This window comes from Scyliorhinus canicula, chromosome 16 (assembly GCF_902713615.1).
Source record: "Scyliorhinus canicula chromosome 16, sScyCan1.1, whole genome shotgun sequence".
Lineage (NCBI taxonomy): Eukaryota > Metazoa > Chordata > Chondrichthyes > Carcharhiniformes > Scyliorhinidae > Scyliorhinus > Scyliorhinus canicula.
This window is the reverse complement of record NC_052161.1, coordinates 73,606,796-73,634,765: the sequence shown is the minus strand read 5'-3', so window position 1 is coordinate 73,634,765 and position 27,970 is coordinate 73,606,796. Positions and strand designations below refer to the sequence as shown.

The window sequence follows — 27,970 nt, the reverse complement described above, 5'->3', positions numbered from 1 at the left end:
CCAACCCCAGAATTAGGCCACTCGGCCCAACCCCAGAATTAGGCCACTCGGCCCAACCCCAGAATTAGGCCACTCGGCCCAACCCCAGAATTAGGCCACTCGGCCCAACCCCAGAATTAGGCCACTCGGCCCAACCCCAGAATTAGGCCACTCGGCCCAACCCCAGAATTAGGCCACTCGGCCCAACCCCAGAATTAGGCCACTCGGCCCAACCCCAGAATTAGGCCACTCGGCCCAACCCCAGAATTAGGCCACTCGGCCCAACCCCAGAATTAGGCCACTCGGCCCAACCCCAGAATTAGGCCACTCGGCCCAACCCCAGAATTAGGCCACTCGGCCCAACCCCAGAATTAGGCCACTCGGCCCAACCCCAGAATTAGGCCACTCGGCCCAACCCCAGAATTAGGCCACTCGGCCCAACCCCAGAATTAGGCCACTCGGCCCAACCCCAGAATTAGGCCACTCGGCCCAACCCCAGAATTAGGCCACTCGGCCCAACCCCAGAATTAGGCCACTCGGCCCAACCCCAGAATTAGGCCACTCGGCCCAACCCCAGAATTAGGCCACTCGGCCCAACCCCAGAATTAGGCCACTCGGCCCAACCCCAGAATTAGGCCACTCGGCCCAACCCCAGAATTAGGCCACTCGGCCCAACCCCAGAATTAGGCCACTCGGCCCAACCCCAGAATTAGGCCACTCGGCCCAACCCCAGAATTAGGCCACTCGGCCCAACCCCAGAATTAGGCCACTCGGCCCATCAAGACTGTTCTGCCATTCAATCATGGTTGCTATTTTTCTCATCCCCATGCTCCTGCCTTCTCCCCATAACCCTTGCTCCCCTTATTAATCAAGAACCTATCTATCTCTGCCTTCAAGACACTCAATGATTTGGCCTCCGCAACCTTCAGCGGCAAAGAGTTCCACAGATACACCACAATCTGGCTGAAGACATTCCCCTCATCTCTGTTTTAAAGGTTCATCCCTTTAGTCTGACATTGTCTCATTTGGTTCTAGTTTTTCCTACAAGTGGAAACATCCTCTCCACATCCACTCTAAATTTAGACCATGCTAAATTGTCCCTTAGTGTCGAAAGGTGTCTAGGTTAGGTGGAGTTACAGAGGTACAGAGGAGGAGTAGGCCTTGGAAGGATGCTCCTTCAGAGGGTTGGTGCAGAGTGGATGGGACGAATGCCCTACTTCTGCACAGTAAAACTCTATAGTTCTAAATAAATACTGTGGCTACAAGACCAGGTCAGAATCTAGGAACCCTGTGGTGACTACTCACCTCCTGATTCTCCAAAGCCTGTCCACCATTAAAAAAATCAGACATGCAGCACGGTTCGATTCCCGTACCAGCCTCCCCGGACAGGCGCCGGAATGTGGCGACTAGGGGCTTTTCACAGTAACTTCATTGAAGCCTACTCATGACAAGAAGCAATTTTCATTTAATTCATGCGATAGAATACTCTTCCATTTGCCTGGATAAGCGTAGTTCCAACAACTCAAGAAGCTCAACACCATCCAGGACAAAGTAGCCTGCTTTATTGGCACCCTTCCACAAACATCCACTCCCACCACAACACAGAGGCTGTGCTATTGATAGAAATTGACTTTTCTCGTCAGTTCTAACCAGGAGAGTGAGGTAAAAGGCTTAAACAAGAAATCATTAAGAATAATTAACTATAATCATGTTAAGCAATACGTGAGTGCAACAATAGCTGGGAAACCACTAAGGGTTAATCCAGATAATACACTTTAATTTCTGTAATTTCTTAGGTTTCACATTAGCATGTTGCTTAAGGCTACAAGGTCAGTGACGTCAACTAGCTAAAAGGCCCCATTGTTGTACAGCACGGGTAGTCCCGTTTATATGGCAACAGCCAGTCCAGAGTGATAATGCCTTAGCGAAAACTGTGTTTTTCTAATTAATGTTAGATGTAGGTGGAGATCATTTGGAAAATTGGCAAGCGATGAAATGGGAAATTTGTACCAATACATTTAAATACACGAATCTCTTAAATTGACGGACAGACATTTTGGCCGAATTGAGTAAATTATAACTTAGTTAAAGCCAATCAGAAGTAAAAATAAGGCTAGACCTTAAAAGATAATAAGCTCCTTAAGAATTACTTACCGTGATGGAAAAACTCATCCCGGGATCACCCCATCTATATTTCAGAAACATATTTCCTTTGCAGTTTACGTTTGCTAATCGCCATCTTTCTTTTGTTTCAATTACTTCGTGATTTTATCCTGTATATTAGGATTTGAAGAATTACTACGATCTGTAATTGAATGAAAACTCAACTACTATATTCACTAAAGACAATTAATCTGACCAGCTTGCTGCAGGGCGAGTTGGAACTTTCTTAATTTTGTGTTGAAAATAGGTTTACCAGTAGCACAGCTAACAAATCAAGTGCAAGTGGACTTTGCCAAAAAGCAGAGACTTAACCTCATATTTGGGAACCGAGAAGGGATAACGGATATCCAGGGCTCCAAATAGACACAGAGATCCATCAACTATACACTACCTTCAAGTTTCACCACAGGAACTCACCAAGGTCCCTAAAACCTAAAACTCTTTTCTCTCCCTGCAGATTCTGCAGAACTGCTGAGATTTCCCAGCATTTTCTCTTTTGTTCTTAAAACCCAAGGTCATTCTCATCGGGAAGAAAGTTAGCAGACACATGGTAACAAATCTCCTCCCAGCCAGTCACCATCCTGCCTTGTAAATATATCACTGTTTCTTCACTGTCGCTGAGTCAAAATCCTGGAACTCTTCCCTAACAGCACTGTGGATGTTTCTTCACTGTCGCTGAGTCAACATAATGGAACTCCTCCCTAACAGCACTGTGAGTGCATCAACACCACTGCGGTTCAAAAAAGCAGTTCACTGTCCCGTGGGTAATTAGGCACAGGCAATAAATGCTGACCAAGCCAGCAACACCCACAACTTGTGAAATAATTTTTTTTAAAACACCTGGGAGGTCTTACTTCCATTGATTAGATGCAGCAGCACAAGACCGGAATCAATTCTATAGTTTAAAAAATATATTCTTCATTTGAAATGGAAACCAAAGAATTGTAAATCCATAAGTGAACACAAACTTCAGAATTAGCTCAAGATTAGCTGCAGTCAATTTCTTACCATGACAATGGAAGGGAGCCATATCTACTGACGCACTGACAACGAATGATCACTTCAGAGTAAAGAAATGAATGCCGAAGGAGCAGCCGCTCTGAACAGAGATGACCTTCGCCATATTCACTGTAAAGCCACAGAATTCCATTAACATTGCAGTGGCAAAAACGTAGACGCACATGAGAAAGGATGAGGTAGGATGTTAATTTCACAAACTCGTGATAATCTTCAGTCTGTCAAAGAGCTCCATACTGGGAGTTAAGACCATTGTTGGACTTCACGTAAAATAGGGTTAGAAGAGCAGGTGGTAACTGAATTAAAATATATTCATGTAATTCAGTCCCCATTGTAAAGTCGCATATTTCTGTTCTTACTTTTGTAATTGCACTCTAAATAACTATGTCCACAGTTATAATGCTAATAGTCTACATAAACTAGTCCTGCTGCAATTATAACTCGTTGTCTCCATTTACAAATATAATAAAAGCACGTGACAAGATTACACAAGTAGTTTGCAATATAAATGTGGATATAGGGAATGGCAATAGAAAGAATCAGAATGACCTGAAGTAATAATAACACAGACACCACAGTCCTGGGGGATTCTAGTAGCGATCAATACCAATCTTCTGCTACTGACCAGTTTTGTGACAGTTACCCCTGTTCCTGTTTTATCCCCCCTCCCCATGGATTCTATTCATTGGAATAGCCAAATTCAAACAAATGAAGTTCCTGCTGAAGCAGAGGATATTCTGTTTTGCAAGTTCAAGAACATTATGCTAGGTGTCATGGGAATGTCACTTTAAGAAATGTTTGTCTTCTCAAGTGGCTGCAGTGATGTCTGTGTGGGTGGAGCTGGGCTCTGGCTCTGCTTTTTACTTTCGTTTTGAGCTGGAAGCTGTTTTTGGCTCCGAGTTTTAGTTTTGTTTTCAGTTGGGGAGCTGCATTCAAACCAAGGGGGTGCATTTTGGTCTCTCTCTCTGCATGCAAAAGGATGTCTCCAGATCACTTTATCATTTCAAAGTAATACCTGTTTCTGTAAGGAATGCAAACCTACTGTCTTTGTTAAAAAGGTCTTATCAATGTTGGTAGTTGACAAGATGTTTACATAGAACAGTACAGGCCCTTCAGCCCACAATTTTGTTCCGACCATTTATCCTAATCTAAAATCAACCTAACCCACACCCCTTCAATTTACTGCTGTCCATGTTCCTGTCTAAGAGCTTAAATGCCCCTAATGACCACCTCTGCTGGCAGTGCATTCCACACACCCACCACTGTGTAAAGAAGCTACCTCTGACATCTCCTCCATACCTTCCTCCAATCACCTTAAAATTATGTCCCCTCGTGACAGCCATTTCCACCCTGGGGAAAAGTCACTGGCTATCCACTCTATCCATGCCTCTCATCACCTCGTACACCTCTATCAAATTACCTCTCTGCTTTCTTCGCTCCAGTGAGGAAAGCCATAGCTCCCTCAACCTTTCTTCATAAGACATGCCCTCCAGTCCAGGCAGCATCCTGGTAAATCTCCTCTGTACCCTCTCCAAAGCATCCACATCCGTCCTATAAGGAGGCGACCAGAACTGGGCACAATATTGCAAGTGTGGTCTAACTAGAGTTCTATAAAGCTGCAGCAAAACCTCACGGCTCTTAAATTCAATCTCTCTGTTAATGTAGACCAACACACCATACGCCTTCTTAACAATCCTATCAACCTGGGTGGCAACTTTGAAGGATCTATGTACGTGGACCCCAAGATCCCACTGTTCCTCCACACTTCCAAGAATCCTGCCTTTAACCCTGTATTCAGCATTCAAATTCGACCTTCCAAAACCAATCACTTCACATTTATCAAGGTTGAACTCCATCTGCCACTTCTCAGCCCAGCTCTGCATCCAGTCAATGTCCTGCTGTAATCTGCAACAACCCTCAACACTATCTACAACTCCTGCAACCTTCGTGTCACTGGCAAACTTACTAACCCACCCTTCCACTTCCTCATCCAAGTCATTCATAAAAACCACAAAGAGCAGAGGTCCCAGAACAGATCCATGCGGGAGACAACTGGTCACTGACCTCCAGGCAGAATACTTTCTATCCACTACCACTCACTGTCTTCTTTCGGCCAGCCAATTCTGTATCCAGACAGCCAAATTTACCTGTATCCCATGCCCCCTAACTTTCTGAATGAGCCTACCATTGGGAACCTTGTCAAATGCCTTATTGAAATCCATATACACCACATCCACTGTCCAACCTTCATCAATGTGTCTCGTCACATCCTCAAAGAATTCAATGAGGCTTGTGAGGCATGACCTGCCCCTCACAAAGCCATGCTGACTCTCTTTAATCAAACTATGTTTTTCTAAATAATCATAAATCCCATCTCTCAGAATCCTTTCCAATATTTTGCTCACCACAGACGCAAGACTGATGGGTCTGTAATTCGCAGGAATTTCCCTATTCCTTTTCTTGAATAGGGGGGCAACATGTTCCTCCCTTAAATCATCCGGTACTACTCCAGTGGAGAATGAGGATACAAAGATCATCGCCAACGGTACAGCAATCACCTCCCTCGCTTCCCGTAGTAACCTTGGGTATATCCCGTCAGGCCCAGGGGACTGATCCATCCTGATGCTTTTTGAAATTTCCAGCACATCCTCCTTCTTAATATCAGCCTGTTTGAGTCTATTAACCTGGTTCATGCTATTCTCACGAGCAACCAGGTCCCTCTCTCTAGTGAATACCGAAGCAAAGTATTAATTTAGGACCTCCCCCATCTCCTCAGACTCTAGGCACTCTGATCATCCTCTTATTTCTCACATAAAAGTGTAGAACAACTTGGGGTTTTCCCTAATCCTTCCCCCTAGGGATTTTTCATGCCCCCTTCTACCTCTCCTCAGTCCATTTTTCAGTTACTTCCTGGCTATCTTGAAACCCTCTAGAGCCGAGTAAGATCTTTGCTTCCCCAACCTTACGTAAGCTTCCTTCTTCCTCTTGACTAGAAGCTCTGCTGCTCTTGTCATCCAAGGCTCCTTCACTTTACCATTCCTTCCTCGTGTCAGTGGGACAAAACCATTCAGCACTCGCAGCAAGTGCTCCTTAAACAAACCCCACATTACTGTTGTGCATTTCCCCAAGAACAATTGTTCCCACTTTAGGCTCCCCAGCTCCTGTCGAATAGCAGTATAATTTCCCCTCCTCCGATTAAATACTTTCCCATACTGTGTGTTCCGATCTCTCTCCATGACAATGGTAAAGATCAAGGAGTTGTGGTCACTTGTCACCGAAAAGCTCTCCCACCGAGACGACATCTATCTGGCCTGGTTCGTTGCCGAGCACCAAGTCCAATATGGCCTCTCCCTTCGTCGACCCATCTAAATATTGAGTCAGGAATCCTTCCTGTACACACCTGACAAAATCTTCTCCATCCAAACCATTTGCACTAAGGAGATCCAGTCAATATTAAAGGAAGTTGAAGTCACCCATGACAACAACTCTGTTACTTCTGCACTGTTCCAAGATCTGCCGCCCAATCTTTTCCTCTATCTCTCTGCTGCTATTGGGGGTTTATAGAAAACTCCCAATAAAGTGACTGCTCCTTTCTTGTTTCTGACTTCCACCCATTAGACAAACCCTCCTCAACGACCTCCTTTTCTGCAGCGGTGGTGAACTCCCTAGTTAACAGTGCCACTCCTCCTCCTCTTTTACCTCCCTTCCTATTCTTCTGAAGACATCTAAACCCCAGAACATCTAACAACCATTCCTGCCCCTGTAAAATCCATGTCTCCGTAATGGCCACAACATTGTAGTTCCAAGTTCATCTCCCTTATTCCTGACACTACTTGCATTGAAACAGACACACTTTAACCCATTCCACTGAGTGCAACTGTGCCCTATCAACTGTCTATCCTTCCTCACAAACTAGCTGCATACTATTTCTGCCTGTTCACAGCTACTCAATCCTCTGATCCACAGCTCTGGTTCCCATCCCCCTGCCAAACTAGTTTAAACCCTCCCGAAGAGCTCTCACATACCTCCCACCCAGGATATTGGTGCCCCTCCAGTTTAGGTGCAATCTGTCGTTCATGTTCAGATCCCATCTTCCCCAGAAGATAGCCCAATGATCTACATATCTGAAGCCATAAGACATAGGAGCAGAATTAGGCCACTTGGCCCATCGAGTCTGCTCCGCCGTTCAATCATGGCTGATACTTTCTCATCCCCAAAACCCCTGATCCACTTATTAATAAAGAACCTATCTATCTTGGTCTTAAAGACACTCAGTGAATTGGTCTCCACAGCCTACTGCAGCAAAGAGTTCCACAGATTCACCACCCTCTGGCTGAAGAAATCCCTCCTCATCTCTGTTTTAAAGGATCGTCCCTTTAATTGAGATGGTGTCCTCTGCTTCCAACCCAACTCCCTAAAATCACTTTTTAGGTCCTTATCCCTTTTCTTAGCTATGTCGTTGGTGCCTATGTGCACCCCGATTTCTGGTTGCTCACCCTCCCCTTTAAGAATCCTATAGACTCGACCAGAGACATCCCTGGCCCTGGCACCTGGGAGGCAACATACATTATGGAAATCCCGTTCGCGACCACAAAATCTCCTATCCATTCCCCTAACCAAATTGAATCTCTGATTTATTGATTTTCTATTCTCCCCCCTTCCCTTCTGAGCCACAGAGCCATACTCAATGCCAGAGACCTGGCTCAATCCTTCCCCCGGTAGGTCATTCCCCTCCCCCTAACAGCATCCAAAACGGTATACTTGTTTTGAAGAAGAACGGCCATGAGGGTTCCCTGCACTGTCTGCCCATTTGTTTTTCTTCCCCCGACTATAAACCAGCTACTCTTGTCCTGTACCTTGGGTGTGGCTACCATCCTGTAACTCTTACCCTCTCTGCCTCCCGGATGATCCCAAATTCATCCAGCTCCAGTTCCCCGACGTGGTCTCCGAGGAGCTGGAGTTGGGTGCACTTCCCGCAGGTATAGTCAGCGGGGACACCGGTGGTATCCCTCACCACCCATATCCTACAGGAGGAGCATGCAACTGCCCTCGCCTCCATCCCCTCTGATCTGAATTCACAAAGAGATTTAAAGGGGGAAAAAAAAGATTATGCCCCCGCTAGGCCCTTTAAAAATATATATATACTGCGACTCTCCCAAGTGAACCCTCGAAAATTGGTGATTCTGCAAAATTAAAGCCCGATAGCTTGCTGCCCCTAAAAAACAAAACAAACAAAAAATACATTTTTTTTTTATTTAAAAAAAAACAACTCTTACCTTACAGAATGTAAATTGCCCTGTGGACCAACTGGAACTCCGCCCTCCAACTCTGCTCCCAGTCAGCTGTACTCTCTGTAAACTTCCAGCTCCCTTCTCGCTCCAAAGGAGCACCTTGCTCCCTCCTCACCTAACTCCCTCAGTCAACAAACTCAGGATAGCACACAAATGCACCCAAATTCAGCACTCAGTGCACACTGCAAGCTGGCTCACCTTTATACTGTGACTCTCGCCTCTGAAAACTGGCTTAATCCAATTAACAAGCTCCAGCTGCAAATAGCACCTGTTTAAAGGTGATTGAAAACTCACCTTCTTCTAAACCCAAACAGCAACTTTTAAGTTAATGAACTAAATAAAATAAAGACTAGACTTTAGATAAAAATGAAGCCTTAATATCCCTCAGTCACCAAACTCTCACTTTCACACTCAAATACACCCAAATTCAGCACTCAGTGCAAACTAAATGTTTACTGTGTTTATAAAATATTACCTGAATTCAGAGAATAAACAGAGCCCTTGCGTTCCCCATAACCAAAATCTATTAAAAGTTGTGAGTCAGGTGAACTCCCTGATATACTTGGGTGTTCTCTAAACCCTGGCCCATAATAGATAGCATAATGGATTTTTCTGCTGTCCTTGTTAAGACCACAAGTGTTAACTACACATGGAGGACAATGTGTATTTTTTTTAAGAAAATGTAACATTTTAACAGAGCGGTCCGACACACACAAAAACCCAACAGTAACATATCTAACTTCCCCCGCCCTAACTCCTAGCTACCCAAACATTAAATTCCCTGCCCTTATTCTCCACTTCCATGCCTCCCCTTCACCCCGCCCCCACCATCTTTCTGCTGACAGTCACTTTTCCCTTAAAGAAGTCGACGAATGGCTACCACCTCCGAGCGAACCCCTAAATTGAACCCCTTCAGGCAAACTTAATCTTCTCTAGTCTGAGACACCATGCCATGTCACTGACCCACACCCCCAACTTGGGAGACTCCCTCCATCCCAGCAAAATCTGTCTCCGGGACCCCAGGGAGGCAACAGCCTCCCTGGGGTCCCGGACCAAATATTGCCACCTCTGGACTCTGGAGTCACCCTCCCTTCCAGGACCTCTGACATGACATCTGAGAATCCCTGCCAAAATCCCCTCAGCTTTGGACACACCCAAAACATATGTACATGATTCGCCAGACTTCCCCCGCACCTGTCCTCCACCTCTTCGAGAAACCTACTCATCGGACTTCCGGTGGCAGCTGTGAGGGAGTAAGTCACACATTTGGCGGCTCTCGCTCCGGTCAGACTTTAAGACCTTTTCCCCTGACTTTTTTGAACTTTTGAGCGCTGGAGTGAAAAACAATAGCAGGCTAGATCTGAATCCATACAGAGTTGTATGGACTTAAGGAGCAGAAGGGAGCAAAAACAGGCGAAGAAGGGGCTGAACAAAGGTGGCGTGGAAGCTCAAGTGGGAGGAAAGATAGCAGACGAACGGACCACGGAACGGACAGTCCAGACAGCACTGGACAACATGCTGAAGGTCACAAAAGAGAGCTTTGCAGCACTGAAGCGGGATAATTTGGAACCGCTCCAGAAAGCGGTGGAGCGACTTGACCAGAGGCTGGATGCTCAGGATAAGAAGGTCCAGGCACTGGATAAGACAGTGGATGAGCAGGTGGATTTCCAAATGGTAGCGGACGTAGAAATTAGAAAGTTGAAGGAGCAACAATCAAGGCTGATGGACAGGCTGGAGGACCTGGAAAACAGGTCTCGCCTGCAGAATCTGAGAATCATTGGGCTTCCGGAGGGGGCCGAGAGAGTGGATGACACGGCGTATGAGGCAGACATGCTGCAGAAGCTGGTGGGGGATGATTTCTTCCCGTGTCTATTGGAGCTAGACAGGGCACAGAGTGCAGGCGAGGCAGCCACGGGGGGGGGGGGGGGGGGGGGGGGGGGGGGGGGGGGGGGGGCAACCCACAGGCGATGGTGGTCAGGTTCCATAGGTTTGTGGACAAGGAGCGGGTCTACAGTGGGCCAAGAGCACAAAGAGTTGCTCATGGAACAACAGTGTCCTGTGCATCTACCAGGATCTGAGCCAGGAGGTGGCCAGAAGGAGGGCAGCCGACAGACAAATTAAAGAGATCCTGTTTAAAAAGGTCAAGTTCAGGCTACTTTTCCCGGCACGGCTTTGGGTCACATACCGGGAACAGCGACATTATTTTGACGACCCGGAGGAAGCGATGGACTTCGCTAAGGGGCATGGACTGGTGCCGAACTGATGACCCATGGACTCAAGTTAGAGTGTTTTAAGGGATGTTTGCATTTGTTCGCGGATTGCCCTTCGTGTTAGCGATGTCGTTCGGCATGCTCTTTTACTTAAAATTGGGGGTGTTCTTGTGTTTGCCTGTTTGAAAGTTAAAGCCAAAGTTATAGTTAATGTTTAAGTTATTGGGTGCTGGGGGGCTGTTCGGGTTCTTTTTGCTATTTTTCTGGGAATGTTGGGAGGGTTGTGGGCGGTAGCGCCCACCTCATTACACAGTTTGAAATGCACTATTGTGGGGCGAGCTTTGTTCTTTGTTTGTTTTCTCTCCTTTTCGGTCCCAGAGCAATTGCTCGAACAGGAGGGGCAGGGTGCCCTCCAACCAGGCTGATCACCTGGCATGTTAGAGGATTAAACGGGCCGGTCAAGAGGGCACGTGTGTTCGCGCACTTACAGGCTCTGAAGGCGGGTGTAATGTTACTGCAGGAGACACATTTGAAAGTGGCGGACCAGATTAGATTACGGAAGGGCTGGGTTAGCCAGGTCTTCCATTCGTGGCTTGACGCTAAGACCAGAGGGATCGCAATCATGATTAGCAAACAGGTTAAATTTGAGGCGGACAGCACAGTTGCGGATGGGGTGGTAGATTTCTCATGGTCCGGGGCAAGCTTGAGGGGGTTAGGGTGGTCCTAGTGAATGTTTATGCTCCAAACTGGGATGATGTAGATTTCATCAAAAGGCTGCTGGGGAAAATCCCCAACTTAGATTCACACAAGTTGATTATGGGTGGGGACTTCAATACAGTCGCCAATCCCAACCTGGACCAGTCGTGCTCCAGAAAGGGCAGCGTCCCGGCAATGGCAACGGAACTGAGAGGGTTCATGGAACAAATGGGGGGGTAGTAGACACCCGGAGAATCAGCTGGCCGACGGGGAAGGGGTTCTCGTTCTATTCACATGTTCACAAGGTCTATTCTCGTATTGACTTCTTTATTATGAGTAGGGACATTTTGGAGGGGGTGAGGAATACAGAATACTCGGCGATCACTATTTCGGACCATGCTCCACATTGGGTCGACCTGCAGGTCTGCAAAGAAAGTTAGCGCCCACAATGGAGGTTAGAGGTGGGATTGTTGGCAGATGAGAGTGTGTGTGAGAGAGTGGAGAAATGCATGCAGGACTCCCTGCAGGTCAAAGATGCAGGGAGAGTCTCAGCAGCGGTGCTCTGGGAGGCGCTGAAGGTGGTGATGAGAGGGGAACTGATCTCAATCCGAGCCCATAGGGACAGAACGGACAGGGCGGAGATGGACAGACAGGTGCAGGAGATGATACGGACGGATAGGGAATATGCGGAGTCCCTGAGGGCAGAGCTCCTTGAGGAACAACGGAGTCTGCAGGCGGAGGTGGGGCGCTATCCACTGGGAAGGCCGTAGAGCAGCTCGGAAAGGCCAGGTGCGCGGTGTACAAGTATGGGGAGAAAGCCAGCAGAATGCTTGCACTGCAACTTAGGAAGAGGGAGGCGGCCAGGGAAAATAGGGACGGTAGTGGACAGGGCAGGCAACCGGGTTGGAGACTCGGCAGGCTTGAACAGGGTATTCAGGGACTTCTACAGCAAGCTGTATACCTCAAACCCCCAAGGGGCCAGAAGGGATGAGGCGCTCATTAGATGGGCTGACCTTCCCAAAGGTGGGCAGGGGGATGGTAGAGGGGCTGGCGGCCCCGATTAGAGCTGAAGTAGTAATGGGGGGCCTAAAAGCCATGCAGTCGGGTAAAGCCCCGGGGGCGGACGGGTATCCAGTGGGGTTCTACAAAAAGTTCTCTGGGATAGTGGGCCGGTGCGACAGAACACACGGTCTCGCTCCACGCGGATGACCTGCTTTTGTACGTGTCAGATCCAACAGCAGGGATGGACGGGATTATGGAGATCCATGGGGAATTTGGCCGGTTTTGGGGCTACAAGTTGAACATGGCAAAAAGCGAGATGTTTGTGGTGCAGGCAAAGGGTCAGGAGAACAGGCTGAGGGAGCTACCGTTTAGGATGGTTGGGGAAAGTTTTAGGTATTTAGGGATACAAGTGGCACGTGACTGGGGCAAGATGACCCAATATTCAACCCCCTTCACTATCCCCGCCAAATGTTCAATATCCTCAGCGCCATTGCCAAAGGCTCGATGGCCAGGGAAAACAGTAGTGGGGAGAGTGGGACCCCTGTCTTGTCCCCCTGTACAGACTAAAATACTCTGATCGGACCCGTTTGATCCTTATAATTCGCCACCGGTGCCTGCTACAGCAACCAGATCCACGAATCCCTGCCCCAACCCAAACATTCACAGGACATCCCACAAGTACCTCCACTCCACCCGATCAAAGGCCTTCTCTGCATTGATGGCCACCACCACCTCGACCTCGTGCCCCTCCACAGGCATTATCATCACATTTAGGAGCCGTCTAATATTGGACGTCAGGTGTCGTCCCTTCACAAATCCCACCTGGTCCTCCCCTAATACCTCGGGAACACAATCCTCTATACGCATGGCCAAGATATTCGTCAGCAATTTAGCAGCGACATTCAACAGGGAGATCAGCCCATATGACCCACAACTCTCCAGATCCTTATCCCGCTTCAAAATAAGGGAGATGGATGCCTGCGATAACATTGGGACGAGCACCCCCAGCCCCTTTGACTCATTAGAAGCGGCCCCAGCAACCTAGAAAACTTTATATAAAACTCAACCAGGTATCCGTCAGGGTCCCGGGGCCTTAGCCGATTGCATCGCCCCCAACTCGTCTGTAACCTCCCCAAGCCCAATTGGGGCTCCCAAACCCTCCACCAACACCTCATCTATCTTTGGGAACTCAAGCCCCCCCCCCCCCCCCCCCCCCCCCCCCCCCCCCCCCCCACACCCAGGAATCACATCATACCCTCCTCCCAGCTGGGGGTTCCGATTTATATAATCTACTGTAGGGTTCCGATTTATATAATCTACTGTAGAACTCCGGAAACACATCATTCAGCCATGCCGGATCAAAAACCAACTTCTCCCTGTATCTTTTACTTTCCCAATCTCTCTCGCCCCCTAATTCCCCCCTAATAACCGTCTTCAGGGCCTCCCACACCACCCCTGCAGAAACCTTACCTGTGTCATTGATCTTTATATATCCCAGCATGGGCTCCCTCACCTGCTCGCACACCTCCTCCTCCGCTAACAGTCCTACGTCTAACCTCCGTTATGGCCGCTGGGCCTTTCCTTTGTTGACTTGCAGGTCTACCCAGTGCGGGGTGGGGTCTGGCACCACAATTTCTGGATATTCAGCATCCACCACCTCAGCCAGCAGCATTGTCCAACACAAGGAAGTCTATCCAGGAATACATCTCCTGCACATGGGAGGAGAATGAAAACCCCTTACTGCTCCTTGGCCTCCCAAATTGCCACTGATTGACACCCCCAAATCGCCACGGATTGCCCCCCCCCCCCCCCCCCCCCCCCCCCCGCTCCATTAACCCCCGCAGCTCCTTTGCCATAGCTGATATCTTCCCAGACCTGGAACGCGACCGATCCAGCCTCGAATCCAGGACCATGCGGAAATCTCTCCCATAATCAGTCGATAGGAATCCATGTCCAGGATCTTCCCCAGCACCCGTCTGACAAACTCAACATCATCCCAGTTTGGGGCATATATATTTACCAGTACCACGGGCATTCTCTCCAATTTCCCACTAGCCATAACATATCTACACCTCAAGTCCGCCTCAGTGTTCCCCACCTCGAATGCCACCCACTTATTGACCAGGATTGCCACCCCTCTTGTTTTAAAGTCTAATCCCGAATGAAACACCAGCCCAACCTATCACTTCCTCAACCTAATCTGATCCCTCACCTTCAAATGTCTCTCCAGCAACATGGCCATGTCCGCCTTCAATTGCCTCAAGTGCGCGAACGCACGGGCCCTTTTGACTGGCCCATTCAGTCCCCCCCTCCCCACATTGGTCTTCAGCTCCCACCCCCCACCCCCCCCCCCCCCCCCCCCCCCCCCACTTTGCTTCCGTGTACTAGCCCTTCCATCGAAGACAATCAAACAATCCCTCCTACGGTCCGAGGACAAAGGCCCACCCCTCCTCCTTTACAAATTACTATATACCAGACTAACCCCAAACCAAACCAAAAAAGAAACCCTGCCAAGAAACAAGAAAAACCCCAGAAATATGTCCAAACGGCACAGATCCAAAGTTTTACAAAACATAGTCCGGACGTTATGCCCTTTATGTAGAGGGCCGACTTGACCGTATTAAAGTTCGCCCTCCTTTTGCAAGTTCTGCTCCCAGGTCCTGATACACCCGGATCTCGACATCTTCCCACGTACATCGCCTCGTCTGCCTAGCCCACCTCGTATATGTTCCTTGTTCAGGAACCAATGTAATTGCACTACCATCACCCTCGGCAGCTCACCTCCCTGTGGCTTGCACATCAGTGCCCTGTGGGCTGGATCCACCCCCAGCAGTCGATCAAACGCACGTTCCCCAAGCAGCTTCTCCAACATCTTCCCCACATACGCACCAGCGGCCGATCCTTCGATTCCCTCCGGCAGACCCGCGATCCGAATGTTATGCCTCAGAACGATTTTCCAGGTACTCCACCTTTTCCAGCTCTTCTGCTGGTCACGCAACATCCCAAACTGCCATCGAGGTGGACTGTCCTCGTGCTCCCCCGCCAGCTCCTCCAACCTCTGGATTGCCTGACCCTGGGCCGCCAGTTTCACCTCCACGCGGTCAACCACCGCCTTGATCGAGTCCACCATCCGGGCCAGGTCCTCCGCATTCTCCCATCAGTGCCAGGGGAACTTCTCAGAGGTCGAAAAAATTGGTCAGTAGCGATTTAAATCAAAGTGATGCACTGTAACTTGAGTTGCGATGACCGGGAAGAGAAGGATTTCTCAGAGTTATCTAACTTTGACCTTTTAGTGTATGTACCATTTGTTTGCAAAAAAAGAAAAAAATGGAGGGGTGGGGTGAATAAAAGTTCTCAAATTGAGATGTTTTAGGAGGGAAAGGCATCTGTCTGAGTTTTTGCATGCATAATTTTTTCTGTCTTTCCATTTATCCTGTTTGTTTTCACTTCCATTGTTTGGGGCACTGTTTCAAGGTGATGGGATTGAGAAGATAAAGGGGGAGGGGTAGGGTCTAGATCTTAAGTGGATGGTTTGTTTGCTTGCTGTGCTTGGTGCTATTGTTTTGAAAACTTGTGTTAAGAGTTGGGGGGGTAAAGATCCAGCAGCTGGTAGACTTTTAGGCATCAGGGGTGCGAGAGGCTGGTTTACAGGGGCGAAGTGGGGGGGGGGGCTGAAAAGTGACGGGGGTGGGGGACTGCTGACGATTAGGGGACTTCCAGGAGGCTGGAGATGGAGACTAGATGGCAGTTGCCGCCAAGGGGCAGATCTGGGGAAGTGCGGACCATGGGCTAATGGCCGGCCGAGGAAAGGTCATGGCTGATCGACAGGAGGGGGACAAGAGCACCCCCCCACCGCAAACAATGGGGGGGCGGGGGGGGGGGGGGGGGTCCATCCTGATTAACAGAAGGGTGGCGTTTGACGTGGGGAAAAAAGAGACAGACAGACTCGGGAGGCAGATTTATTATGGTTAGCAGAAAACAGGAGGGAATGGCAGTGGTGTTGGTAAATATATATGCCCCACTAAGGGCAATTTTGAACTCTAAGGGCAATTTATCATGGCCAATCCACCTAACCTGCACATCTTTGGACCGTGGGAGCAAACCGGAGCACACGGAGGAAACCCACGCACACACGGGGAGGATGTGCAGACTCCGCACAGACAATGACCCAAGCCGGAATCGAACCTGGGACCCTGGAGCTGTGAAGCAATTGTGCTAACCACTATGCTACCGTGCTGCCCTTAGGAAGATGCTGGGGAAAATCCCGGACCTCGACTTGCACCGGTTGGTAATGGGGTGATTTTAACACGGCCTTGGATCCGAGAATGGACTAGTCAAGTTCTCAGTTGGGGAAAGTATCAGCAATGGCGAAAGAGCTGCGGGGATTCATGGAGCACATTGAGGGTGCTGATCCGTGGAGATTTGAGAGGCCAAGGAGCAAGGAATATTCATTCTGCTCTCATGTGCACAAGGCATACTCAAGGATCGTTTTTTTTGTACTGGGCAAAACATTGTTAGCTGGGGAGGAGGAATTGAACCAATTCCTGGAGAGGCTAGAGGTCCCGAAGGTAGATGAGGAGCTGGTGGAAGTCTTGGGGGGCCCAACTGGGCTCGTCAGGTAAGACCCCGGGGACCTGATGGATTCCCAGTAGAATTTTCTAAAGGTTTCCAGGGCTAGTGGGACCGCTGTTAGTTAAGGCTTTCAATCAATCCAAGGAGTTGGGAGTGCTTTCCCAAACGCTATCACAGTCACCAATCTCTCATCCTGAAGCTAGACAAGGACACGGAGAGTTGTGGATCGTACAGACCAATTTCCCTAATATAGATGCTAAATTACTGGCAAAGATCTTGGCCACCAGAATAGAAGACTGTGTCCCGGAGGTAATAGGCGAGGATCAGATGGGATTTGTGAAGGGCAGGCACCTGACGTCCAATATTAGATGGCTTCTTAATGTTAGAATTATGCCAGCTGAGGGGCGTGAGGCTGAGGTGGTAGCAGTTATGGGCACGAAGAAGGCTTTCAACCAGATGGAGCGGATATACTTATGGGATATTTTCGGCAGGTTTGGGTTTGGGCAGGGATTGTGGACTGGGTCCGACTGTTGTATCAGGCTCCGGTGGCAAATGCGAGAACCAACTGAACTCAGTCAGAATATTTTAATCTCGGGAGAGGGACAAGGCAGGGAAGCCCGCTCTCCCCATTACTGTTCGCCCTGGCTGAGAGCGATGGAGTGGGAGGGGGCCCCGATCAGGGTGGTGGCGTGGAAGTGGGAAGAGGAGCTGGGAGGAGAGCTGGAAATGGAAAAGTGGGAAAAGCCTTGGAGAGTTAATTCACCCTCATCCTGCGACAGACTTCGCCTAATCCACAGGGCACACATGGTGGCAGCCCGGATGAGCAGGTTCTTTGACAAGGTGGAGGACAGATGAGGGCGGTGTGGGGGTAGCCCGGCTAAACATGTTCATATGTTCTGGGCATGTCCGAGGAGGAGGTCGAGGTGGTGGAGGTCGAGGTCGAGGTCGAGGTGGTGGAGGTCGAGGTGGTGGAGGTAGAGGTCGAGGTCGAGGTGGTCGAGGTCGAGGTGGTCGAGGTCGAGGTCGAGGTCGAGGTCGAGGTCGAGGTCGAGGTCGAGGTCGAGGTCGAGGTCGAGGTCGAGGTCGAGGTCGAGGGGGAGAGGGAGAGGGAGAGGGAGAGGGAGAGAATAGGAGGCATGGCAGTGTTAGATAAGGACAGGGAACTCCATATACAGGTAATTAGGGAATAGCGCGTGGGCAGTAGGGACATTGTTTCTTTCGTTTTTTTGCGTATGTCGGCCCATACTTTTGCTTAAGAAATGTTAATGTGTTAAACTGTGAAAATTACAAATGCTTCAATAAAATACTTCCTAAAAAAAACATGGAAATTCAAAGTTGCTCTGTGATCCCAAAAAAAATGTGCGGGGTAGATGAATTGGCCGTGCTAATTTGCCCCTTAATTGGGAAGAAAAGAATTTGGTACTCTAAATTTATATTTAATAAAGTTGCTCTGTGATTCTAAACTTTTCCCTGCAGTGCAAACCGCTGAAGCCATCAGTCGGCTATTAACAAAGAACAAAGAAAAGTACAGCACAGGAACAGGCCCTTCGGCCCTCCAAGCCCGTGCCGACCATGCTGCCCGTCTAAACTAAAACCTTCTACACTTCAGGGGTCCGTATCCCTTTATTCCCATCCTATTCATGTATTTGTCAAGATGCCCCTTAAACGTCACTATCATCCCTGCTTCTACCACCTCCTCCGGCAGTGAGTTCCAGGCACCCACTGCCTCTGTAAAACATTTGCCTCGTACATCTCCTCTAAACTTTGCCCCTCGCACCTTAAACCTATGCCCCCTAGTAATTGACCCCTCTACCCTGGGGAAAAGCCTCTGACTATCAACTCTGTTTATGCCCCTCATAATTTTGTAGACCTCTATCAGGTCACCCCTCCCCTCCGTCGTTCCAGTGAGAACAAACCGTGTTTATTTAACTGCTCCTCAAAGCCAATGCCCTCTATACCAGGCAACATCCTGGTAAATCTCTACTGCATCCTCTCTAAAGCCTCCACATCCTTCTGGTAGTGTGGCTACCAGAATTGAACACTATTCTCCAAGTGTGGCCTAACTAAGGTTCTGTACAGCTGCAACAGGACTTGCCAATTCTTATACTCAATGCCCCAGCCAATGAAGGCAAGTATGCCGTATGCCTTCTTGACTACCTTCTCCACCTGTGTTGCCCCTCTCAATGACCTGTGGACTTGTAGACCTAGATCTCTCTGACTATCAATACTCGAGAGTTCTACCATTCACTGTATATTCCCTACCTGCATTAGACCTTCCAAAATGCATTACGTCATATTTGTCCGGATTAAACTCCATCTGCCATCTCTCCGCCCAAGTCTCCAAACGATCTAAATCCTGCTGTATCCTCTGACAGCCCTCATCGCTATCCGCAATTCCACCTACTTTTGTGTTGTTTGCAAACTGACTAATCAGACCAGTTACATTTTCCTCCAAATCATTTATATGTACCATGAACAGCAAAGGTCCCAGCACGGATCCCTGCAGAACACCACTAGTCACAGCCCGCCAATCAGAAAAGCACCCTTCCATTGCTACTCTCTGCCTTCTATGACCCAGCCAGTTCTGTATCCACCTTGCCAACTCACCCCTGATCCCGTGTGACTTCACCTTTTGTACCAGTCTACCATGAGGGACCTTGCCAAAGGCCTTACTGAAGTCCATATAGACAACATCCACTTCCCTACCTGCATCAATCATCTTTGTTATCTCTTCAAAAACCTCTGTCAAGTTAGTGAGACACGGCCTGCCCTTCACAAAACCATGCTGCCTCTGACTAATACCTCCATTTGCTTCCAAATGGGAGTAGATCCTGTCTCGAAGAATTCTCTCCAGTAATTTCCCTACCACTGACGCAAGGCTCACCGGCCTGTAGTTCCCTGGATTATCCTTGCTACCTTTTTTAAATAAAGGAACAACGGGGCAGCACAGTGGCGCAGTGAGTAGCACTGCTGCCTCACGGCGCCAAGGTCCCAGGTTCGATTCCGGCTCTGGGTCACTGTCCGTGTGGAGTGGTCACTGTCCGTATGGAGTTTGCACATTCTCCCTGTGTTTGCGTGGCCAAAGATGTGCAGGCTAGGTGAATTGACCACGCTAAATTGCCCCTGAACTGGAAAAAATTAATTGGGTAATCTAAATTTATTTTTAAAAATAAAGGAAAACATTGGCTATTCTCCAGTCCTCCGGGACATCACCTTAAGACAGTGAGAATCCAAAGATTTTTGTCAATGCCTCAGCAATTTCCTCTCATTCAGTATTCTGGTGTAGATCCCATCCGGCAATGGGGACTTATCTACCTTAATATTTTTCAAGACACCCAACACCTCGTCTTTTTGGATCTCAATGTGACCCAGGCTATCTACACGCCCTTCTCCAGACTCAACATCCACCAATTCCTTCTCTTTGGTGAATACTGATGCAAAGTATTCATTTAGTACCTCACCCATTTCCTCTGGCTCCACACAGAGATTCCCTTGCCTATCCTTCAGTGGGCCAACCCTTCCCCTGGCTACCCTCTTGCTTTTTATGTTTGTGTAAAAAGCCTTGGGATTTTCCTTAACCCTGTTTGCCAATGACTTTTTCGTGACATCTTCGAGCCCTCCTGATTCCTTGGTTAAGTTCCTTCCTACGTTCCTTATATTCCACACAGGCTTTGGCTGTTCCCAGCCTTCTGGCCCTGACAAATCCTCCTTTTTCTTTTTGACGAGGCCTACAATATCTCTCGTTATCCAAGGTTCCTGAAATTTGCCGTATTTATCCTTCTTCCGCACAGGAACATGCCAGTCGTGAATTCCTTTCAACTGACATTTGAAAGCCTCCCACATGTCAGATGTTGATTTACCCTCAAACATCCTCCCCCAATCTAGGTTCTTCCATTCCCGCCTAATATTATTATAATTAGCCTTCCCCCAATTTAGCACATTCACCCGAGGACCACTCTTATTCTTGTCCACCAGCACTTTAAAACTTACTGAATTATGGTCACTGTTCCCGAAATGCTCCCCGACTGAAACTTCCACCACCTGGCCAGGCTTATTCCCCAATACCAGGTCCAGTACAGCCCCTTCCCTAGTTGGACTGTCTACATATTGTTTTCAGAAGCCCTCCTGGATGCTCCTAACAAACTCTGCCCCATCCAGCCCCCCCAGCACTAAGTGAGTCCCAGTCAATATTGGGGAAGTTGAAGTCTCCCATCACAACAACCCTGTTGTTTTTACTCTACCTATCTCCTCCTCTATCTCACACTGGCTGTTGGGAGGCCTGTAGTAAACCTCCAACATTGTGACTGCACCCTTCTTATTCCTGATCTCTACCCATATAGCCTCTCTGAGGTGTCCTCCTGTAGTACAGCTGTGATATTCTCCCTCACTAGTAGCGCAACTCCGCCACCCCTTTTACATCCCCCTCTATCCCGCCTGAAACATCTAAATCCTGGAACGTTTAGCTGCCAATCCTGTCCTTCCCTCAACCAGGTCTCTGTAATGGCAACAACATCATTGTTCCAAGTACTAATCCAAGTTCATCTGCCTTACCCGTAATACTTCTTGCATTAAAACATATGCACTTCCGGCCACCAGACCCACTGTTTTCAGCAACATCTCCCTGTCTGCTCTTCCTCAGAGCCATACTGGCCCTATTCCCTAGTTCTCCCTCAATGCTTTCACCTTCTGACATATTGCTCAAGTAGAAATCACTGAGGTGCCAAAGGTTGGTTCAAGTTGCAGCAGTGGATGGACTGAAATAGTGATGGAAGTAGGTGATGTGAGAATTAATAATTCAATAAGTTTTAAAGTGCTGGTGGACAAGAATAAGAGTGGTCCTCGGGTGAATGTGCTAAATTGGGGGAAGGCAAATTATAATATTAGGCGGGAACTGAAGAATCTAGATTGGGGAGGATGAATCAACATCTGACATGAGAACTGTGCTCTTCGTTCACTGCAAAAACCTCAAAAAAGTTACAGATCGTTGAATGAAGGCTAGGTTTTTTTTGGCATTCTAAACGCATAACTCCTGCTGAGAAACATTTATTGCCCTGAAAAATTAAATTGTTCAATGTCAAATTTCTCCAATCTGATAAAAAAAATTAAACTATGATCTGACTTGTAGATTTCAGCTTCCACCTTAGTTTCATCTACATGTCCGAATCATTCAGTGTCTAAAATAATTTAAAAACGATTAATCAGTGCATTGCACTTGCTAGCTTGTTGTTTCAGGAGACTTCATCATGATGGAGTACTTACCATGCTCGCTGACATGATTGTTGCCTGATGCCCAATAAAGGGGATATCCACACGAGAACAAGATTTTTTTTGGCCAGCTTTCTTCAAGGTCAATGACAAGTGATATCATTCTGTTACGGACTGCAAAATCCAGGCCAATGAGGGAGGACATTTGGAGACTTCCTTACTATATGTATTAAGAGGATTATTCAAAACGATGGAATGGCCTGCCAGAGGCAACAGTGGAGGCAGCATCCATAATAATTTGTTATGAGAGCAGCATTTTCAGAACCCCAAAATGTATCATGGAATTCAACCAACCTCTCCCTTTAATGTATTGTTGCTTTTCAAGCACACGGCTTGGTCTCCAGGTGTGGTATTACAATTATGGACACAGGGGTTTTTAAACACAAAACAATGTTTATTCCGTGAATTCAACTTAACCTTTTAAAATAAACATTGGATCGCTTACCACCCCTTACTTCAAAGATAACCCCGAAAATAATACAACACTAAATAATCCCTCAAAATGTTCCTTCAAACCTCCAAAAGACTTAACACCTTTAAACAGAAACACATCAGATTAAAGACATTACTATTATGTGTTTAAATCACCCAAATGATTCAGAGATAGTCTTTCCTGGCAGAGATCACCACAGATCCAGCTCACTGCAAACAGACACACCCAAGCTCTTTTTCTTCATGCAGCTCTCAGCAAACCAGCCAGACACTTTTCAGCTGCTCTCTCAAACTGAAACTAAACTTCAAAATGGCTGAGCTAAAAGCCCAGCTCCACCCACACTCTGACATCACTGCATTTCTTAAAGGTACATTGCTTAAACATCCATTTCTTAAAGGCACTCTAACATGACACATTATTAAGTGTTAAGTGCTTGAAAACTGCATTCAAAAAGATGTTGAACAGGTAGGGGGCATTTAGAAACCCAGCACGTATCAGGAGGCAAATAACCACCTTCTGTTCAGTCAAATTCTGTGATCCTATTCCACACTTCATTTTGTCAAATTCTATGAATGCTAGAAAGAATCTTTGCGTGAATACTGTAATAGAAGGATCTGGGACATTTAAGAGCATTTTAGAACATAGAACATAGAACAGTACAGCACAGAACATGCCTTTTTGCTTTGACAGAGGGTCATCTGGACTCAAAATGTTAGCCCTTTTCTCTCCCGACAGATGCTGCCAGACCTGTTGAGATTTTCCAGCATTATCTCTCTAAGGGTTAACCTGGGACTGAGTACAATACCCCCGCTGATGATGTAAGGCAGCTTAGGTCAGCAGTATAAAGCTGTAACGCCCAACTGTAAATATTAACATAGTTCAGCAAAGTGAATAAAGATTTCTATTAACTTCCACGAGCTCTTAAATGGTGTCTGAGCAGTACACACCAACAAAATAAATACTAGTTAGGGGCAGAACTGGGCTCAGTTGCGCAGTATTTCATCGTCCAATGGTCAAATGAAGTCTTGGCATGCAAGAACGAGGTTCCCAAGTTGGAACACAAATATGGGAGAAAATAAGGAAGAAAGCAATTACATTGTAATGGTTCAAGATAGCAATCATACTGATTTTGTGTAATGATACAGCACAGGAGGCCATTTGGGCATTCGTGCTGCCCTAACTATTTGAAGGGGTTATTAATTAGTCCCGCTACCCTGTCCTTTCTCTGAAGCTCTGCAATGTTTTCTCCTTCAGGTATTTATCTAATTCCCTACCGAGAAATATTAAAAAACTGTTTCCACCACTTTTTTAAAAAATAAATTTAGCGCACCCAATTAATTTTTTCCAATTAAGGGGCAATTTCACAGGTTCAATCCACCTACCTTGCATATCTTTAGGTTATGGGGGTGAAACCCACGCAAACACGAGGAGAATGTGCAAACTCCACACAGATAGTGACCCAGAGCCAGGATCGAACCTGGGACCTCGGTGCCGTGAGACAGCAGGGCTAACCCACTGCGCCACCATGCTGCCCTTCACCACTCTAAACAATGCATTCTCATCTCACTTCTGCTTATTTTGTGAATTATCTTTTTTACTCATTAAATAAATTTGGAGTATCCAATTTTTTTTCCAATTTAGGAGCAATTTACCTCAGCCAATCCACCTTCCCCGCACATCTTTGGGTTGTGTGGGTGAGACCCATACAGACCCAGGGAGAAGGTGCAATCTCCACGCGGACAGTGACCCTGGGCCAGGATCGAATCCAGGTCCTCAGCGCAGTGAGGCAGCAGTGCGAACGATTGCACCACCATGTCACCTTTTTGCTCATTATTTTAATTTTATTACACATTACATTTGTCACAAACAATTACTTTATTACATTTTTCAGGCGAATGCTATTTATCTTCACGTACCAAAACAGTAATGTCAGCCCCCACCAAAAACTCTGCATCTTTATCATGGTTTATGCCCTTCACCCAGCACTCAGCTGAACTGAGCTTTTAACTCAATATACTTTCCAGCACGAAGGTAAAGACCACCAGCCATCACATTAATTCTCACATCACCTACTTCCATCACTATTTAGGTCCATCCACTGCTGCAATTTGAACCAAGCTTTGGCACCTCCAGCCTCAATTATTTGAACGCTCACACCCTTCACTTAAAAAACTCTATTGTTTGCATCTTCTCTCAAATCAAGTCCAACTGACCCAGTATCCCTGTACTTACAGACCTACACTGACAGCCTGTCCACAACAGAATCAAATTATCTTGATCTCTGGGTCCAAACAATTTCTTGTGACTCTGAAGTACGTGAGATACTGCCATCATATAGCTAATTTATTTTCCATAATAATAATCACTTATTGTCACAAGTAGGTTTCAATGAAGTTACTGTGAAAAGCCCCTAGTCACCACATTCCAGCACCTATTCGGGGAGGCCAGTACAGGAATTGAACCCAGGCATTGTTCTGCAGTACAAGCCAGCTGTTTGGCCCACTGTGCTAAACCAGCCTATGATAGCCAATAGAGCCCAGGCACTGTTTGAAATATTTAATCCATAAAACTCTCAGGCAGTATGGTGAAAACGGCACAGGTGTAGTTCACACAGGGTTAATATGAAAAAGATAGAAGCTCAGGGCCATTATTGCAGTTATTGCCAGGAGGGAAAGCCACACAGTTGAAGTTATCATTAAGAAAAACAAATTACTGCGGATGCCGGAATCTGAAAATCTTTGACAAAGAGTCACCCAAACTCAAAACGTTAGCTCCCTTCTCTCTCCAAAGATGCTGTCAGGCCCGCTGACATTATCCAGTATTTTCTGTTTTTGTTAACACGCCCGGAAGAGGACAGGCAGGAATAAATCGGCGTTGCAAAGTTAAATGGGAAAATTCAGTAAACAATATTCAAAACTGGCATGCCTTTTTCTCCAACCCCACTAATGAGTCCTAATTTGGGACTCAAATTACTGCTCGGTTCCAATTACTTATTTTTTGAAGACGAAGTAGTCAAGTCGCAATTGGATTTTTCTTTAAAAGACAAAAACACCTTGCACATCCCATTGCAGGATACCAAAGGTGTAACGCAATTAATTAAGTGGCCTGGAAGGAAAACAAAGCCATTTTGAATGGCCGACGCTGCACAACTATCCAAGTTTGGCTCTGTTGCTCGGCTGAGATGTGACTCCAGCAGCCAGTCAGCCCGTGAACAAGTCACTGATTGGGAATGCCCGGAATTCAGACACATTTAAAAACCCCAGAGTATAAGTGAACACATTTAACATCTTCCCCAGGAAGTTTGTTCATTTTCCAGCCGAGCGGCCTGCCTTCAGGCGGAGGGCCGGGCTTTCAGACTCGGGGTGACTGCTCCTCTTCCCTCCCTCAACAACTCGGGGCCTTTCACAGGTGGCCAAGAGCCCCCACCAGCACCCCAGCGGGCTGGTTGACGCTGTCACGACGGCCCCATGGCCTCCCGCTCTTTGCGGCGCTGACAAGGCCGCGTTCCCCCGGCGCCGGGGCCTCAGTCGTTCTCACTTACACCACAGTCCTGGAGATGATCGACGACACCATGGCCCTGGCTGCCGGCCTAGCAGGCACTTTCCTCTCTTACTCACTGGCTCCGCTCGGCTCTTCCCTCACTGTTACCCCTCCTCCCAACCCTACTCTCATTGGCCAAACCGGATATCTCCAAGGTTACCTCTCACGATTCCAGCTCTGATTGGCCAATACGTCTGTCAATCAGCGCCTTTCCCCTCCTCCTGCAAGATGTTCACTGCGAAGGTGGGGCGGACTCGACCAAAACTCAACCTTGTCTCTCCCTCTCTCTCTCTCTCAATGTCAAATTCACCATCAGAAAGAGTGCTGGGACAATCAAGACCGGCTGCACCCCTGCAGCTTTCGAAGAGCGAGATGGATTAAAATGGATGACAGAACTGAGGATTTGGGGAAGAGCAAACAAAGCAAAACTATACACAATAAATTATAGGATACGCATATTATAGGGATCTCAGGCTCGCAGTGCACAGATTTCTGAAGGTGGTTCGACATGTCGATGAAGATGCTTAAGAGGGCATACGAGCTATTAGCCTTTATTAGCCAAGGCATAGAGTGCAAGATTTGGACTTGGATTTATTGTCACGTGTACCTCGGTACAGTGAAAAGTATTGTTCTACGTCCAGCCCAAACAGATCGCTCCATACATGAAAACACAGACCATATGATAAATACATGAAGATACACAATGAAAGTACATAAACATAGACAAGGGTGAAGTATACAGTATATAGTGCTACAACTGTGGAGAAGATGCGTAGGAAGATCAATTCAGTCCAAAAGATCAGTTCAGACCCTAAGCGGGTCATTCAGGCAACTGGTAACAGCAGGAAAGAAGCTGTTTTTGAATCTATTTATGTGTGTTCTCAAACTTCTGTATCTTCTGCCCGATGGAAGAAGTTGGGAGAGAATAACCCGGGTGAGGGGAGTCTATAATTATGCTGCCCGCTTTCCCAAGGCAGCGGGAGGCGTACACAGAGTCAATGGTTGGGAGGTGAGTCTGCATGATAGACTTGGCTGTGTTCATGACTCTCTGCAGTTTCTTGCAGACTTAGACCAAGCAGTTGTCATACCAAGCTGTGATGCTGCCAGATAGGCTGCTTTCTATGGTACATCTAAAGAGTGGACATGCTGAATTTCCTCAGGAAGCGCTGTTGTGCTTTCTTGGTCGTGGCGTCGATGTGGGTGGACCAGGACAGATTGTTGGTGATGTTTACACCTAGGAATTTGAAGCTGTCCACCATCACCACCTCGGCACCATTGTGAGGGGTGTGGACGACACTTCGCTTCCTGAAGTCGAAGACCACTCCTTACAAGAATTATCCCTGGAATTAAGAACTTGTCGTATGAGGAACAGTTGAGACTCGAAGGATGAGGGGGGATCTTATTGAAACTTACAGAATACTGTGAGGCCTGGATAGAGTGGACATGGAGAGGATGTTTTTACTTGTAGAAAAAACTAGAACCAGAGGACACCATCTCAGACTAAAGGGACGATCCATTAAAACTGAGATGAGGAGGAATTTCTTAAGCCACAGGGTGGTGAATCTGTGGAACTATTTACCGCAGAAGGCTGTGGCAGCCAAATCATTAAGTGTCTTTAAGACAGAGTTAGATAGGTTCTTGATTAATAAGGGGATCAGGGGTTATGGGGAGAAGGCAGGAGAATGGGGATGAGAAAATATCAGCCATGATTGAATGGCGGAGAAGACTCGATGGGCCCAGTGGCCTAATTCTGCTCCTATGTCTTATGGTCTTATCGTCTTATGGTCTTAGCTTTGCTGACA

At 47.4% G+C, this 27,970-nt stretch overlaps 1 protein-coding gene across 1 annotated transcript in view; it reads right to left on the bottom strand.

Annotated features, from left to right (window-relative positions):
- Positions 1-26,299, bottom strand: part of reep3b (receptor accessory protein 3b) — a 126,071-nt gene extending 99,772 nt beyond the window's left edge. Inside the window, exon 1 of the mRNA XM_038821780.1 lies at positions 26,170-26,299. Coding sequence (XP_038677708.1) covers positions 26,170-26,201 — 32 coding nt within the window. The 5' untranslated portion in view covers positions 26,202-26,299. The remainder of the gene's footprint in view (positions 1-26,169) is intronic.
- Positions 26,300-27,970: the final 1,671 nt, after the last annotated feature.